The 17,685-nt window shown below is 41.5% G+C and overlaps 1 protein-coding gene across 2 annotated transcripts in view; it reads right to left on the bottom strand.

Moving 5' to 3' along the window:
- The window catches only part of EGFLAM (EGF like, fibronectin type III and laminin G domains), a 563,129-nt gene that overhangs the window by 360,734 nt on the left and 184,710 nt on the right, over nucleotides 1-17,685 (bottom strand). For both annotated transcript variants that reach the window (XM_069221264.1, XM_069221268.1), the window contains exons 4-6: nucleotides 12,847-12,873; nucleotides 11,202-11,319; nucleotides 8,952-9,087 (exon numbers count right to left, since the gene is read on the bottom strand). In XM_069221264.1, the coding sequence (XP_069077365.1) occupies nucleotides 8,952-9,087; nucleotides 11,202-11,319; nucleotides 12,847-12,873 (281 nt within the window). The remainder of the gene's footprint in view (nucleotides 1-8,951; nucleotides 9,088-11,201; nucleotides 11,320-12,846; nucleotides 12,874-17,685) is intronic.

Below are 17,685 nucleotides of genomic sequence, written 5' to 3'. Positions count from 1 at the left end.
CGATGTTATACAATATTTGCAAACCTTCTATGATGCAATCACCAACCAACTGGTCAACAAAATGATTAAATAACTAAAAGAAATATAACAACCAACCCTCTACCTGAAAGGACAGAACAAAAGTTATAAACAACCAACAGCCACTAATCTCCTTCAGTCAGCTATCAAATACTAAATTTAATGACATGAGCAGGGCAAGCCGTCCTTCTTGATCCCCAGCAGACTGCACCCTGGCAAGAATCTTCGCCGGACCAGCCTACCTCAACGAACGAATCAACTTCCACAAACCAACTCAACAGCTTCGCTCCACCGACCTCGCACTCGCTACAGTCCCCCGCATCCAACGCACCCCCTCCGGCAGCAGATCCTTCTCTCGCCTCGCCGCCAAAACCTGGAACTCCCTCCCCACCAACCTACTCAAGACCCAGGACCTCCTAAACTTAGGAAAGCACTTCAAAACATGGCTTTTCGAGCAGTAACCCCCTACCGGGTGAGTAGTGCGCTTAGGAAATGTGTTTGATTGATTGATTGAAAGGCATCCTCCTAAATACATGCACTAGAGTTAATACAATGAACATACTAAACAACTCTCTAGATAAAGGATCCTTCCCCTCCAAACTAAAAACCGCCTTCATATGACCACTCATAAAAAATGAATCTTAACCTGTCCAACCCAACCAACTACGGACCGATCAACAATGACCTATCCAAGAAAAACTGATTGGATTCTGCACAGTAAGTGGTTTAGAATCCACCTGGATATCTATTTGGGATGACTTGAAATTAACTGTGGGCAACAATGATGTGGCAGCACAGCTGGTCTTGGACAGCAGCCTGTGACATTACCTGGCTCCAGATCCTACTACACAGACTTAAAGAAATAAGCATACAACAAAACAAACTAATCTAGGATCTCTTTATGCCTCAAAAATAGGCATATATCAAAGCCCACCGAAGTCTTCAAAAGCAATATCATAGATTTAAGAAATTTCAGGGTGACCATGGACTCCAACCTATTCCTCATCCAACATGCAAATTAAATACATTCTGTATTATGTGGGCACTGTGACACAGCCTCCCACACCTGTGATACCAAAAACAACTACAGGCCATAATCATTCTTGTGAGGTGACAGGCAGACTATTTATTTCTATTTATACCTGGGAGCTCCCTGCTGTTTACTAAGCAAATCCAAAACACTGCAACAAGGCTGTTACTACTTTATCAGTGTACACATTTCACTGGTGCTTCATGCATTACAGTAGCTATCGATTGCCAGACTTTCTGCCTTTATAATAACACACCTTACCTACAGAGATAACCAAGGAAAAGATCCACTATACTGCAAGCTAAATTTCCCAGATATGTTCAGAACAGAACACTTTATTTAAGACTAGCTGTTCATTTAAATATTCCCTTATACAGGCAAAAGACCATTTGAGGAACAGCATTTTAATGCAGGTGGCAAAACTTAGGCAATGTGTAAAAATGCATTCAAACCAATAGTGCTCATTCTGGGGGAGAACAACTACTTCTACAGAGGACCACTGCCTGCTCGTAAAAAATGCTTTTGTTGACATTCACAAAGGGAAAGGGCCTCTTGGGGATCCCTTATCGTTTTCAAATGCTTACCAACACTTTTGATTTGGTAGTAAAATAATGAATGTTTTGCAACCAGATTTTCGTTGCAAAACATTAATACATGGGCTAAAGAATGTGTATTTAGAAGCGTTCCCTTTACACGCCCCTTCCAAATACCGATTCTGTTATCTATTCTAAAACCCAAAATTCGATTTGGTAACATGTAACCGAATCGCAATATGGGTTTGATACATTTTAAAAGGCATTTTGTGGTCGCAAAGGCTCAAATCTGCTCTTTGCGACTGTAAAATCTCTTGATACATCAGGGCCTATTTGCTTTCTGTATTTTCCACACTGTGCCCTTCCCCCAAAGCCTCAACAGCAAATGCTAAGAAGCTAAGGGGAGACATGTAGCCACTTATGTGCCGTCTGGGTTAAAGGGCGCTTGATGTCACGTCTGCTATCCTTGTTATTTAATTGGCTTGATGGTAGTAGTGGGCAGGATCTAGAAGGGTAGCATGTCCCAATACAATAGTGCATTTATTTGGGCACAAAAAGGACATTTCTGTCAGTACTAATAGTAGTTGGTTTTAGGCAGGAAGTGTGGCTGAATTAGACTACACAAGGCACACAATTACTAACGGAGCATTCCTTCCCTTGTCCTTGAAACTTCAACGGGGATGATTAGTAGCACTTGCTGCCGGCTGGAGCCTTTGGCCATCTTCTTTAGTTCAAGACCGAAAGAGCACGATGGAGGGAATAAAGGAATCTACAAAATGCGATATTTTCTTCTTCCATCGAAACATTTTGTTCACAGCATCCGATCATGACACAAAGAGATCCAGTCACTGATTCTCCCAACAGAGCTCTGTCTGACAAGTACAACAGAAAAAAAGCCAACCCGGGGACTTCTGGCTACTTGTGTGGAAAAAATGATTGAGGTCAAATGTAAGTCATCCTACTCCAATCACAGACATTTTTATCAGCATGCTTCCAAAGACAAGTTAAAGAAGGAATAAAAAATGATTCTTTTATACAGCAAAACCAGTTTGGAGGATGCTTGCATGTGCGTTCTTGAGTGCTCTCATTTCTTTGCAATGAACACTTGGGCCAGGTTTATCAAAATTTGTGGCAGTGTAACGCATCAAGACAACTTGCTGCACTGCCTAAATGGATAAGACAAAATATGGTGCATTCCTACTCTTTTCTTGCACTGGTCCACTTGGGGCTGCCTATCACAAACACAGGTACTCTTGCGCCATGATGCAAGGGCCCATGTGTTATAGGCAGTATTGTTTTTGTGCCAAAAGGGGCATCTTCCTGTACATAGACAATAATTGGAGGCGTTATACTGCTTGTTGTGCCTCTTTAAGGTTAAGGAAGGTTTACAATTTTGTTGCAGTCTCAGTTTAACCAGTCATAAATCTGGGAATGTGCCAAAAAACATGGGTGGATGCGTAGGAACACCTATGCTCCAGCCATGTCATGCCTTACTGGCACAGAGAAACACAAGCCTGCACCTTGCACTGCCTTGTGTCACTCCAGATTTGCCAAGCAAAGCAGGGCCATGCAAGATGGCCTTGCATGGCTTGGTAAATCTGACTTGAAGATTGTGTTGCTCTTACGACACCCTGAGTGACACAAGAGCAACACAATCTTTTGATAAATCTGGGCCAAAGCTTCCAGGTGCCATATGCAGAGGCAGTGGCACAGCAGGACAATATCCATAACACATGTGCTTTTAATAAAAAATGCTTGGCATTGAAATTGAATTGCCTCTACCCATCCAGCACCACATTGCTAGTCCCACATCCTTGGCACATACATTTTCTTCAACATAACATTAACAGAGGTATGCACCCTGTCCAAGCAAGGACAACAAACCGAGTCAGGGTAAGTCAGATACACACCCTAAATTAACCTGTGCTCACCGTCTGGTAGCTTGGCACAGAGCAGTCAGGCTTAACAGGCCATCTGTAAAGTATTTGTGCTACACTTAATTACAGTAACACAGTGAAAGACACCACAAAACTACTCTGCATCAGTTTAGAAAAATAGAGGGTATTTATCTGAGTAAAACAAGACCAAAAAAACAAAGATCCAATAAGTAGAAGTTGAGATATGAATTTTTGTAGATTAAATGTGAAAGCAGTGCTTAATAGTCATTGGAGGTCAAAAGGTAATTAGAGGTCACAAGGAACCGGTGCAAATCCAAAGTTCAGGCTGACCGCGATGGAGGGTTTGCCAGCTACAGAACCCATTCTGAGTCTGCTGAAACAGTAACTTTGATGGAGGAAAGAGTCAAGGGCACGATGCATTGATTTTTGCAGAAATCCACTACAGAATCCAATTCTGAGACCCAGGACTGGAAGGGGCAAGGGAAGCACTCACAGATGGCAGAATCCAGCAGCACCAGAAGGGTTGCAGGCAGACTTTGATGTCGGGGAGACTGCGGAGAACAAGGAGCAAGCCAACAAGCCCTTGGGTTCAAGGATATAGAGAAGAAGTCCAGTCCTTCTCACTAGAGGCAAGAAGCAAGCCAACACACCATAAGAAGCATTCTTGTCTTTGAAGTGAAGGAGATTTCAAAGAGACCTTTGAAAATCACAAGGTCTCTGCTCTTACTTCCCTGGTTCCAGACACTCTACAGGGAGTTATGCAGCTCTTTGTGTGGGGAGAGGCACAGCCCTATTCAGGTAAACGTGAGGCAGTGCTAAGTTTCGCCCCCTGTCAAGTCAGTTAATGACCCATCAGGCTGATAATGGGCCATCAGAATGCAAATGTCACACCCCAGCTCCCTTTGTGTGTGACTGTCTAGAGGGAATGCACATAGCCCAGCCATTATCCACCCCAGACGTGTATTCAGAGTCAGGCAGATGCACAGAATGGTTAAAGTAGGAAAATACCAACTTTCTAAAAGTGGCATTTTCAGACTTACAATTTACAAATCTGACTTCCCCATAACGTGTGATTTTAAATTGTGAGTCCAGAGGCACCAAACTCGTTCTTAACCTATTGGACAGATAGGCCTTGCAGTAGAGAAAAAACACATTTAGCAGTTTTTCACTACCTGGACATGTTAAACTTAAAAGTACATGTCCATCTTTTTTAAATACACTGCACCCTGACCTTGGGGTTAACCAAAGCCTACCTTAGGGGTGACATATGTGTAATAAAAAGAAAGGTTTGGGCCTAGCAAGCAGGTGCACTTGCCAGGTCAATATAGCACACATATGGTGTGTACACACAGGCTCTGGAGTGGCAGGCCTAAGACATGTTTGAAAGGGTAGTGTAGTGGGTGGCACAATCAATGCTGCAGACCCACAAGTCACATTTAATTTACAGGCCCTGGGCACCTATGGTGCACTTTACTAGTAAATTAAATATGCCAATGTTACTGTGTTTTAAGCAGAGAGCACATTAACTTTGGCACTGGTTAGCAGTGGTAAAGTTCAGAGAGCCCTAAAGCCAACAAAAACAAGGTAAGAAAATGAGGAGGAAGAGGGCAAATAGTCCAGGGATGACCCTGCAGAAAGGGCCATTTCCAACAATATTCCTTTGATGCACACTGTAGTGGTGGTTACAATGATAGCAATTCGCGTAACATTGTGTTCTTATTTGAATCCAAAAGCATTTTACAAGCAAACAAAGCGAAGTATTAGAGGGTGGAGATAACTGATGAGATCAGTTAAGTTGGCATTTTTTAAATACATTTTACCTGCATGCACCAGAAAAATTAGTAATGTTAAATAGCATATGATTTTACATTCTATATATTGAGTCTATAGTTTTTATATTCAGTGTATAGTATTGGACATACTTTGAGATGTGTTGATGCTGGTGTCAGGTATACTGAACGAGCAGCAGCGTAGCCAGTGCATCTTGGGCCCTAATCTATGGAAGGAAATGGTCCCTCTGGCTGCTGTTTGAATGACAAAATATAGCAAATAATCGAGGTTCAGTGGGCCTCTCCGATCTCTGGGCCCTAGGGGCACTGCACCTGCTGCACCCATGGAAGCTATGCCCCTGTGAATGAGTCTCCTGCCATGTAAACTTGTGAATGACAGCAACAGGAGTTTTCATGCAGTCACACAACCTAGAGCTACAGATGAGAGCAGCCAAAAGGCATACTGCAGTACAGTATCTCGGAGTATCACTATGGTATTTACCTGCAAAGGTATCAATGCAATAACATAGTTTGCTTTTTAGAAACTTCATTGTGAGAGCAGAAGAGGTCACACCACTATAAAGCGTCATGGCCTAAAGCTGCAGAAGCCTCTGTGTGGCCATTCAGCCTAGAGCTGCAGGGACCTCTATTTACCCTAATGGGTTGAATTTCGACTCTTCAGTGCAGCCTCCTGGATTAAAGCTGTACAGGCCTCATGGTGACCAGGCAGTCTCGAGTAGCAATGACCTTTAATGTTCTGATGTGAAGCTGAAAATTCCTCAGTGCAGCCACCTAGCCTAGAGGCCGTGGCAGAAACATGTTCAAGCCTTTTTAAGCAAACATTTTTCGAGAAAGCAGTTGTTAGAAAAAAATAGAAGTAGCTGTGCCTACCTTTTGTAACTGTGCTGTCACAATGCACATGGGATAGTGGTGAAAATATGACATAAGACTTTCCACATACCAACACAATGCATAGCTTCAACATGTCCCATTGTTATATATAACGCCTCCAGGTAATTCTGGCTTTTTTACTCAACCACTCTTTCCTGCTGGGGTTTTGAGCCCATAGTTACAATGGAAACAGCAACATTTCAAATCACAGAATACAATGAGATGTCTGTTAAAATGTCACAACTAACAAAGTGAGTAATGTGCTATGGGTAAGCTGTGAATGTCCACACAACAGTATCACCACCTTAATGCAGTCAGGCAAAGAGTGCAAAAAATCAGTGGTGAGTGCTTAAAGCATCAACTTCCGGGTGCCTTAGAGTACAGGGCTACAAATCAACCTGATGTAATTCAAACATCTAAAGATTTCACAAGGTACTATGCTGTTAGCTGGGTTGACTACCATACAATCTTATAATATTTGGTACGGTAATGTGAATCACACGTCAGCTTTCTCCAGAAATGTGTTTATGAAAATGTTTGTATTTAGTACTCTTATATGTTTAATCCATTAATATCCCTGTCATCCAGACAGAGCCCTAACAGAGTGGGTGTGAGAAGTAATGAGATGTGAGAGAGGATAATTAGATGTGACTGTAAGAGTGCAATACACCACAGATGTTCTATGCTTGAAACATTGTAACATAGGTTCACTGGACATACTGCCAATCATAAAATACTGCATACCCTGCATTTCTTCTTCTTCAAATTAATTATATGCATTATCACAATCACTGCACAATACTATGTTTTATAAACAACATGTTTTATAAACACTGAAAATATTGAGAAAACATCACTGAAATCCACATAAAATAAGCACTGAAAACCGGACAGCCTAAACACGTGCTTGCTCTGTGAATCAGATGTCAGTAAGATAAACCAAACCTCATGTAACCAAAATAGCATTACCAATAGTGAATACATGAAGGTGCTAATGACATCCTACAAAAAAATACAATAGTTCTCAAACATCTGCAACCCTGATAGCAACAGAAGAGGCCACATGAAACCTCTTCTTAAGGTGTCATGCTGGCAGTAAAGCGGCACTGCCAACTCTAACTATTGATCAATGTCCATAGTCTGTACACAAAGTCACCCATGTATAACCACCTGGAAAATTTGCACTTGACATAGCCTCCTTATCACTACTTCCATTTCAAATGCCTTCCTTCAGAGGCAGTTAATGTGATGCTCTTTTGAACTGCCTTTCTGAAGATTTTGAAACTTTCTGTACTTCCTTCCTCTTATGAAAATCTTAGAAAACTATTGTTCCTAAAGCATACTGACTTGAATCTGTGTTGCTGTCCTTTAATAATTCAATGATCTGTTCCAGCTTTGGATATTCCGAGTAAAGTAAATACAAATATAGTTTTAAGAATATGTATACATTTTAATTAATCATGCATTGGCCAGAAAACCTGTTTTTTGGAAGGGGTTGTATTAGAATGGGAATCTGAAACTGAGCATTTTAAGGGGAGCTTCGATTTTTGCTACAGTCATACATAAATTCTGCGGGGCCTATTCACAAACTGAAATTGATAGTGTTTACGAGTACTACAATAGGACTACAAAAGTACTATAAAATGCGATTCACAAACCTATGTGTTGAGGTCTCTGCCTCTGCTATCTTTCATGTGTAGAGATCCCAGCCCTGACTTCAGAGATCTCTTTATACATAAGCATACATTTTTTTTGCAATGTGGGACGGATGGGGGAGTTGCTGGAAAATGGGGAATGCTTACTACTAAATGGGAGGGGTCTGGAAGGAGTAAGGAGGAGTTAAAGGAAGGTTATGGAAGAGTTTAGGGAGGGACATTCATCCACCCACAAAAGAGTAAGCCTATTGCTTTTCACAAAGTGCCCCATAACTAAAATAGCTGTTAATTAAATCTATATGTCACATTTAATAACTTTTAATACATTATATATATCTTTAATTAACTATATGAACAATAATTACATTTTTTGTTTCATATTAAGTTATTTATGATGTCACATTTTTAGACTGTTGATTTTACATTCAAAATAAATATATAAAGGGCTTTAAAATGAATAACATAAACAAATTCAGTCTAAAAAAAAAAAGTATTTTAAACTTTTCCCTAACCTTTACCATAGGGAGCACTTGTCTCTTATTCCAGAGATGTTTGCCAAGTGTGAAGAACATCAAATGCAGTCATTGTGGGGCTGATTTAGATCTCAGCGGATGAAATCCACCATCACAAACATGACAGATATCCTACCTAACGTATTACGGTCTCCAAAGGATATAACGGGATCGTAAAATGGCAGACGGTATATCCATCACATTTGTGATGGATTATTCCCTTCCATCAAGAGCTAAATCAGGCACAAAGTATCTACTTATTCAAATTATATGGTTTGATTTGAAAGTTTTACTGACACCACACCCCTACAGCTGGGTGGTGTCTACATTTTAGAGTAACTTTTGAATTGTAAATGCAAAATAGCCAAGAGTTACAAAACTGTAAGAGTATCTTTACTAGTAGTAAATCTACACATGTAGCTGTACCTTTGTAAATAGGTTCCTGAGTTTTTAAAATAGATATAGAGAGTGTTAGATAGTATTAAGTCTGTGTTTACCTATAATACATTGAGCTTTGCAGATGATCCAATTTTCACTTTAACCGAAGCATCAATAACAAACTGTAAAGTGAGAAACAATGGCACAACAAAGCTACCAATTTTAAGTTCATATGGCATAAAACTGGAATATATAATAAATACCAACCTTATGAACTCAACAATGTAGTGTTGGACTGGTGAGCTTCGTTCATTGTCTCCTGGCTTCCATGATATTGCTACTTCTGATTCCGAAACCACAACCACCTCGGGCTGAGAGGGTGGTTCAGGGACCATGCATCTATCTACACAAAAAGCAAGATGTCTGGTCAGTATCTAAGAAGGAAGCTAGTCAGTCTAGAACAGCCAATTGATCATGAAATGGTTCTTGGCCTCTGGGAGTCACAAAGGGGACTGCCAATTTCACATGTTAAATGTATTTGTTTAGCATATTCTCATAGGAATCCGTACACCCTTTCATGTTTTGAATTGTGTAGAGGAGAATCACATTGGAAAGAGGTCAGCATGGTTGGATTAGATTAATTAGACTCAAAGACTTAGCAGTCATTTCTGAACCTGCATTGCAATTGGTCCATTCAGCTTTTCACTGATTACATCCACAATGTCAGATCATTTGAACTGCTTATGTGCCAGTGTCATTCCACTTATGCCTTTTCTCCAATGTCTATATAACAGTTTAGGTCTCCTGGTGGTGCTAAGTGACCTTCCAAATGTACACTGACAAAACACAGATCTGTTTCCAGTAGTATAATGGGCCTATGACTCCATCCAAGATCATTTCATGACGAGACCACATGTTCCTTAGATGAGGTAGCTCGTCCTCTGCATGAACTTACAGACAGTTTTTTCAAAGGCAACCTGTCTATTGGTCTCTAGATTAATTTTGTTGCTAAGTGCTTAGAGTGAAATGGTGCATTTCTCTTTGTTCATCACACCAACCACAAAGGCACATCAAAGGCACATTGACGAGAACCCTCATCCTGGCGTGTCTCCATTATTGACTATGACCAGTGACTTGGAGTAAGTCATTGCAAAGGTTTAACATTTTCAGAACCAGACTAGTACCAGAGTAGCAGATTTTACCTTAACCTTTATAAGCTGGACAACATCAAACCCACCCTGACAGCAACTCATTGGATCCCTGTTCACACCATGATTACGTTTAAAGTCATATGTCCTGTTTGTACAGCATATTAGGATACTGGGGCAGTGCTAGTTATATGTTCAAAAAGTGGCACCACACGACACTCCCAAGCAGAGCCCTTCACTCAAGGTCTGCCTATCTGATCAACCAATGATCATTCAAAAGGAAGCGTTTGGACATTCATAGACCCAGTCTCTGAAATCCCCTCTGGGTTGTTCTAAACTCAATTACATGTGTTTTTTTTTAAATATGATTTTATTGGCATGTTGCCACTCAATTAACAGAACCACCCATTGATAAATATACTTTCCCATGTGTTACATGTGAATACATAATTATAATTATTGAAATTGTGCAGCTCAATAATCATGCTGACATGGAATATCAGAAAATTCCAACACTTTGAAATACCATTAGTCACCACTTAACAAAACAATGAAACACTTGTGTGCCTATAACTATAATTTCATCACTACAAGCAGAATGTCAAGTATTAAGAAGAATGCCGCCCCTTCTATAGTGAGGGCTAGAGGATCGCCATCTGCACCTGGAAATGAGATAAAATGTGCTTTGTGTTTCTGCAAATGACCCTGTGAATGCCATTTGTACAGGGTCTAATATGGCTGACATTATCAGCTAAACTGGACCTGTGTTTTCACTACGTGTGTTTAACAAAGGGTGCACCTAATGGCTTTAGTGCCCTGTTCAGAAAGTGTTTATGCACAGGTAAACATCACCCAAATTAACCTGCAACTTGTAATGCTAAACAGGCAGAATTCTAATACATTTGTCTAGACTCTGATTATTTTCCCATATTTCATTTTGCTAAACATATCAGCAAATAAGTATGCAGTGTTGTCCTGTAATCCCAAGTAGCTTTCACTAGTTGAACCTGCCACATAAACTTCCGAATTCCACTCCCACCACTGGCAGAGGAGAGAGAGCACACTCAGAACTCAGCTCCATTCTTGGGAATGTATGGTCTCCAATAAAACCAAAATGTGGTAACTTACAGAAAATACTGAGCAGAAGAGGAAGGATTGCAGCGATAGAGCAGGAAATTAAAACAATGAATGAAGAGACATACATGCAAACGATTCTCACATCATGATATTAATGAGGTTGTGTCATGACTAACATCTCCTCAGAGCTTCATTTAATTAATGTTTACCTAAACCTCATTAAATAGAAGACTGAGTACAACATTCTGGTAGAACTGCTGCTGCCATCTAGCCACAATTGTCAATACATTACCTCGGGATGAGGTTGTTATTTCTCTGGGTGCACTGGCTCGTCCTTTCCCAGTCCTGCTGTAGGCTCCCACACTAACACGGTGGAGCACATTGGGTTTTAAATCTCCAATGACTACTTCCTGTTTTAGACACAAAGAAAGGACCAGATGGTTAGCAAGCATACACTCTCCCTCACTTTTCACCACAGACACATGGCTCATTCCGGATTCTACTCACATTTAGGGCCTTGTCTACACAGGCTAGGCATTAAGCACATCAATTGCACACCAAAGGCAGAATGAGACCGCACTAGCACTGAAAAGTGCTTCAGGGCTTCCATATCTCACAAGCACTCATACCTCTTCTCCATAAAACTACTTATATATTGCTTACTTATCTGTACACCACAAACTATTTAGTACAACTTCATCTATAAACCAAGAGGAACTGGAAACAACTTTGTTGACTAGCTCAATGACCTCACCACAGCAAATCTATAAATTATACGTGCTATTTCTAGAACTTCAATCTACCATGAAACCTCTTAAGTACAAACAGATACTGAAATAATGCAACTTGTCCAGGAATGGAATACCTGAATCCTTGTGCCTTTTCATTTCACACCCTTTCCCCAATGAACCCATCCCTTGCTGAAGCTGAAATGTTCATCGCAGTATTTGACCAGCATGTGATTTTCAACCATGTAACACTGAAGGAATAGTGAGAGATCCTGAAGTTAGGTGGTGTCACTAGCTGTACATTCACACAGTGGAGCCTGGAGAGGACAACATCGCCACAGAGAATAATAGACGGAAGAGGATTGCAACTTCAGAACCATCAAAAGTTAGACTTGACACAGGAGTGAAACCAAACATAATTCTAATACATTCCACAACATTGGCCTGGAACCTCATACTACAGAATAACAGCATCTTTGCCTCTAAATCCCAGTCTATCGGAAGACGTACCTCTCCTGTGCCACTCGATCCAACTACACCTTGGACACCGCAAGAATGCTACCTATCTCATACCACAGAATAACAGCATCTTTGCCTCTAAATCCTAGTCTATCGGAAAGACGTACCTCTCCTGTGCCACTCGATCCAACTACACCTTGGACACCGCAAGAATGCTACCTATCTCATACCACAGAATAACAGCATCTTTGCCTCTAAATCCCAGTCCACTATTGGAAAGACGTACCTCTCATGTGCCACTCGATCCAACTACACCTTGGACACCGCAAGAATGCTACCTATCTCATTCTCAAATCAAAACTCATCTCTTCCACCAGTCCAAATGATAAAAATGAACCACTCCCTTCCGTCGACCTCCTCACTTCTGTATTTTTTCTGTTTCCATTTTACAGTATAAGTATTATCCATTATTTCCTCCTCCTTTATCCAAAATTATGATACATGTGAGTGTGGGTTGACGAGGAAAGCTGTGACAATCATTGTAAGCCTCGGTGTTGGCATCATAGAGAACAAGGCTCACAAACATCTGTATCTAAAACAGCCCAGAGAACTTTGGCGCAAGAGACAGTGTGGCTTTGCGAATTTTCTGCATGTAGAGGCATGAGGAATTACAGAGCAATTGTCACTAAAACACCAACCATATCTTACAGAGATCTACATATCTATAATAAGATTATGATCAGTACTCACAAAGATCGCCTCACCATCAACCTGCCCCTGAAAAAAAGTTTGAAGAATAATTGTTTGGTTATTCATAGTTATATATGTTCAAAATATATATCATGCATACGTAATCAATCATTTTAGCCATTGAAAATGGATTGTTTGTATTTAGGTATTTGTTAAGTTGTTGACTACAGGAATGAATGACATTAACATTGACTATTTTGTTGTGGAAGGACGAACAGCTAATTCATAATCAAAGCATACATCACATTAGAACATTGGAATGTTGGAAGTTCCATTGAAAACAATGGGGTGCTGTGGGCTTCTAATGGCGTAGAAGCCGGAGCTCCGGCATTCCAATGTTGGTCACAGCTGTTGCTGTGAACAAAGGCTTCACGGAGCCCACGGGGATTTTAATCTCTGATGTTCTAATAGTCTTATAGCCCTCTGTAGCTGGGCTACACTGGCATTAAAGTTCTGCTCCCTTGTTAAAGGCCATCACCTCGGGCCTTTTATGGCCAGTATAGCCCGCTACAGAGGACTATAAGGCTATGTTAACAATATTTTAAAAACATAAAACGTTTACAGCAAATTATACAAATAAAAGACCCTTAGTTAATACGAGTTTCTTCTTCTCTATATTGACCCAGGCTCAATCTGTCATAGGTAGCCACTGACACAAAATTATGATTATCTATCACATTTTTGCAATTGGTTGTTTGTCTCAGTTTATATCCCAGACCATGTCCACTTTTATAAATCACAATTACACATCACAGAGGTTGGCATCCTTTCTGACAGCCTCGTGATAGACAAAGTTGTACTGGGCATGGAATGTTTACTGTTACTTTTAAACCAAATTATTTCTTCTATACATAGTAGGGTTGGAGACTATAATTCTGTCAACTGTATAAGTAACGTGACAATATTTCCAAGGAAACAAATGACATGTTCAATGATATTGTGTAAGATTTGTGAACACTCATCTGAATGTAGGTGTTTAAACTGTTACCCAGAATTTGTAAATGCTATAATAAAAGTTGAGGAACAAAGGAAAAGACTGGTGCTGACAAGAACGACAAGAGCACTTAATGAGTCATAAACCAAATACATGGTGTTCAAATAAAATATAAATTTGCTACAATCCAAATATGTCAAAAATAAATGGAAACAAAAAAAAAGAATATAGATGTAATATAGTTCAAATGTATTTAAATGAGTCCTGAATCCGATCTGAAATTGTGATCAAACATCGGAAATATCTTCTGAAAGACCAGCTTCTACAAGCTAGCCACCTCTCTAAAAGTACCCTATTTTGAGAGGTGGTCGATCGGCTGATATTGCGCAAACAAAGGAAGGTACCCTTTCTTCCCATATCTCTCTCCTGATTCTTGGATAAGAAATTTTTCAGGAATTCGTGATGATGCAGGTCAAGAGTCCGCTCTGGGGTTGGTTCTCAGCCTCATGGAGTCTTGAATATTTATTTCTCGCAGGAGGAATTGACTGAAACGGTACGGTGGCTATCTAGCAAACATTGCGCCAAGCCCTGATGGAATTCCTCCAGACCTTTTTATTTCTGTTCCTGAGGTGTGGGCTTCACTTTTAGTCCAAACCATAAATGCTGCTGTAAAAGTGGCATTCCCAACTTCATGGTCCCAATCCATTATTATTCTGGTCTCTAAGAAGGGTAATGGAAGTAAACCTCATTGTTATCGAGCTATTTCTCTCACTAATTCTGTGGTAAAGGTCAATAGAAGGGTCATTCTCAGCAGACTAAAGATTTAGGCTTAGGAAAATCGAGTCTAGTCAGACCTGCAATATATGTGTTTAGGCTATGGTTGGGAACCTCTAACCAGGGTCTTAGTCTTTATCTTCTGGTCAATAAACATACAGTGGGTACATTGTGGTCCACTCATTTTCTTTAACCAACTTTATTAGCATTATATGGAGTAAAGAGAACACAGTCATATCCTCTGTTACAGCATGAGTATTCATAATCAAGTGAAGAAAACATAGAAACATAAGCAAGGTACATTGCAGGCTCAGTAGTAAGAGGTTCGTTCAGCGCTACTGATAACAACTAACAACTAACAGTAAATTGCCTTGTGATACCATTTATCAGTACAAGATCAAATATTACTAGTATGTGCCCTCTTTCGAAGGCTTTCTTCGAGCCCAAGGTGAGCACAGTCTGAGTGTTAAACGTGTTATGCTAGGTGCGCAGAGCAAGTTAGCTGCCTCTCTGTTCTCTGTATGTTTGGAGCATCAGAAGTAGGACCTCCCAGTTTGCCGATATAGGGTATTTGCATAGGCCGCTCTGCTCTTCCCTATTTTAAAGTTGCTGTGCACCAGTGAGCCAGGAAGGGCAAGGATGAGGCTGTCCAGTGCATGCCAATTCGTCTACACGCTTTTAGCAGTGCTAGATCTATGAAACGAGTTGCTGCCTTCGCCGTCTTTGGCCGTCAGAACAGTCCCACTAAAGCTCCTTCCCTAGTGCATATCTCCATCCAGTCAGGGACAAACTCCAGCGCCATGGACACTGTAGACCAGAGCATCTCGGATTCAGCGCACTCCGAGAACATGTGGACCCTGTCGGTTCCTGGCTACTGACAGCAAGCGCATGTCAACGAGGAGCCAAACATATGGGATAAAGTGGCAGGTGTGAGATAAGCTCTAGGAAAGATATTAAACTGAATATATTGAAACTTTGCATTCCAGGAGACTTTCCTAGGATATAAGAGTGACGCCTCACAATCTTTGTTCGTTAATTCCCTGCTCATGTTTCCTTCTCATTTCCTTGAAGCGCAATCAGCGCGTCTCTTGCCGTGTGTGCAAGAGCTCGGGCAAGCCAGGTGACAAATCTCCTCCCACCTCCCATAAGGTGCAGTGTATGAATAAGAGGATGTTGGGCAGGTTCTAAGTCTGTGATATCCCACAGTCTTTCTAGTTCTTCCAGTAAATGGCCATGGGCCAAGAAATGTCCTCCTGGTAGTTCGTATTCCTCGTGCAGTTGCTCAAAAGACATGCACACTCCGTCTTGAAGGAGTGCATTTAGCATATCCACCCCCATTTCTCTTCTGCTTGTCATCCCACCTATCCCAGCATTCCATTAAAAGAGGATATAGCATGTATCCAATTTTTTGGGAGGTAGGGAGGTATTTGCGGCATGAGATTCAAGCTGCGGAGAAAGCTGTCCTCCGGCCACTCATGGGAGTCATGCGCGTGGTAGAAAGAACTGGAGAATTGTACTGCTAGCGTGCACCTCCGTAGGGTAACCCCCCCGTGCTGAATATAGCGTATGAAAGCTGGTTCTCAGGATTTGGATTGGTAAGCTATAGAACTGATAAATTAATAGGGGTAATATGACCATTCTGGCCAGTGACATACTGCCTTGGACTGCGAGGGGCAGCGTGCTTGCAACGGGTGTGAGGATGCAATAGTTCTTGTAAGATTCCTATCAGGTCCTCCATGGCATGATACATATTAATTCCGAGATAACTGAAAGTGTGAGGTTCATCCAACAGAAACTGGTGTGGGGGCAGTAGGACTCAAAGGATATAGCCCAGCTCACACGCAGGTGAGACACATCCTAAATTCCTGTAGGATGGTCTGTATTTGCGTAACGCCCTCTCGCATATCCAGGATGTAGATCAGCACATTGTTCGCGTATAGCGAAACTGTGTGGAGTTCCCCTCTGATCATGATACCCAACTCAGGGATCTGCTGTTGCTGTGCAAGTGGCTCCATGGCTAAAGCAAATAGCAGAGGAGATAATGGGCATCCCTCACACATCCCTCTGCTCACGTTAAAGGGAGGAGATATACACTGGCCAATCTTTACTCGTGTTGTTGGTTCCACATACTGGGGCATATCAAGACTTGCCACACAATGCTGAAAGCTGTTTATGTCGAGAACAAATAATCCCAGCTGAGAGTGTCAAATAATTTCTCCTGGTCCAACACCAGGCTCACAGCATACAGCTACTGAACCGGAGAGAGGTCCATCACCCTATAAAGGTAACGTATGTTTAAAGTGGTGGACCTGCCGGGTATAAACCCATTTTGATGAGGGTGAATCAGGCATGTCATTAGCCTGTATAAGTGGCTTGCCAGAACTTTACTCAGAATCTTAAAATCCAAGCCCAGCATTGATAGCGGGCAGTAGGAGGCAAACTTCTAGGGGTCCTTTCCTGGCTTAAGGATTGAAATTAATAGGGATTCTCGAAGGGACGGTGGGAGACGGCCTTCCTCAAGTGCCGCCTAATATAGTTCTAACAATTTAAGGGCTAATTGACTTTCATACACCTTAGAGAACTCTATAGGGAGCTTGTCCATCCCTGTTGTTTTGAGAGCGTCTGTGCCCCTAGTGGCACCTCAAAATTGTTGTATGGTGAGAGGTCTGTTAAGGTCGTCCCTCTCCAATGGCGTGATTGTATGGAGTTCTACCACAGCTAGGAACTGGGCCATAGCAGCCTGCCAGGCTATAGGTGGAGATTCATATAGGGCGTGATAATATGCTGTGAATCCCACATGGATGTCTGCTTGGTTTAAGACTGCTTCAGTAGGGGAGACCCTAATTATTTTGATAGGTGCTGGGGGGTTCGCGCTGCACAGAGGACATGTCAACAGGCACCCTGGTTTTTCCCCTTCAGAATGTATTTTGGCTTAGTAAGCGGAAAGGTGTAAGCAGTGCAGTTGCTCTACCAGCTATGCATGTTTGGTGAGTGCTGTGGTCAGCACTGTTCACTCCACAGGATCCTGCCTAGCTGCAGTCTATAGCGCTCTTAAAGAAGACTCAAGTTGTGACAAATCGTTATGTACGGTTGCCCAAACGCCGACTACCGATACAATGCCCTCTGATTAC

This window comes from Pleurodeles waltl, chromosome 1_1, assembly GCF_031143425.1.
Source record: "Pleurodeles waltl isolate 20211129_DDA chromosome 1_1, aPleWal1.hap1.20221129, whole genome shotgun sequence".
Classification (NCBI taxonomy): Eukaryota; Metazoa; Chordata; class Amphibia; order Caudata; family Salamandridae; genus Pleurodeles; species Pleurodeles waltl.
Note: the sequence above shows the minus strand (reverse complement) of the source record. Positions and strands in the feature narration are given on the sequence as shown.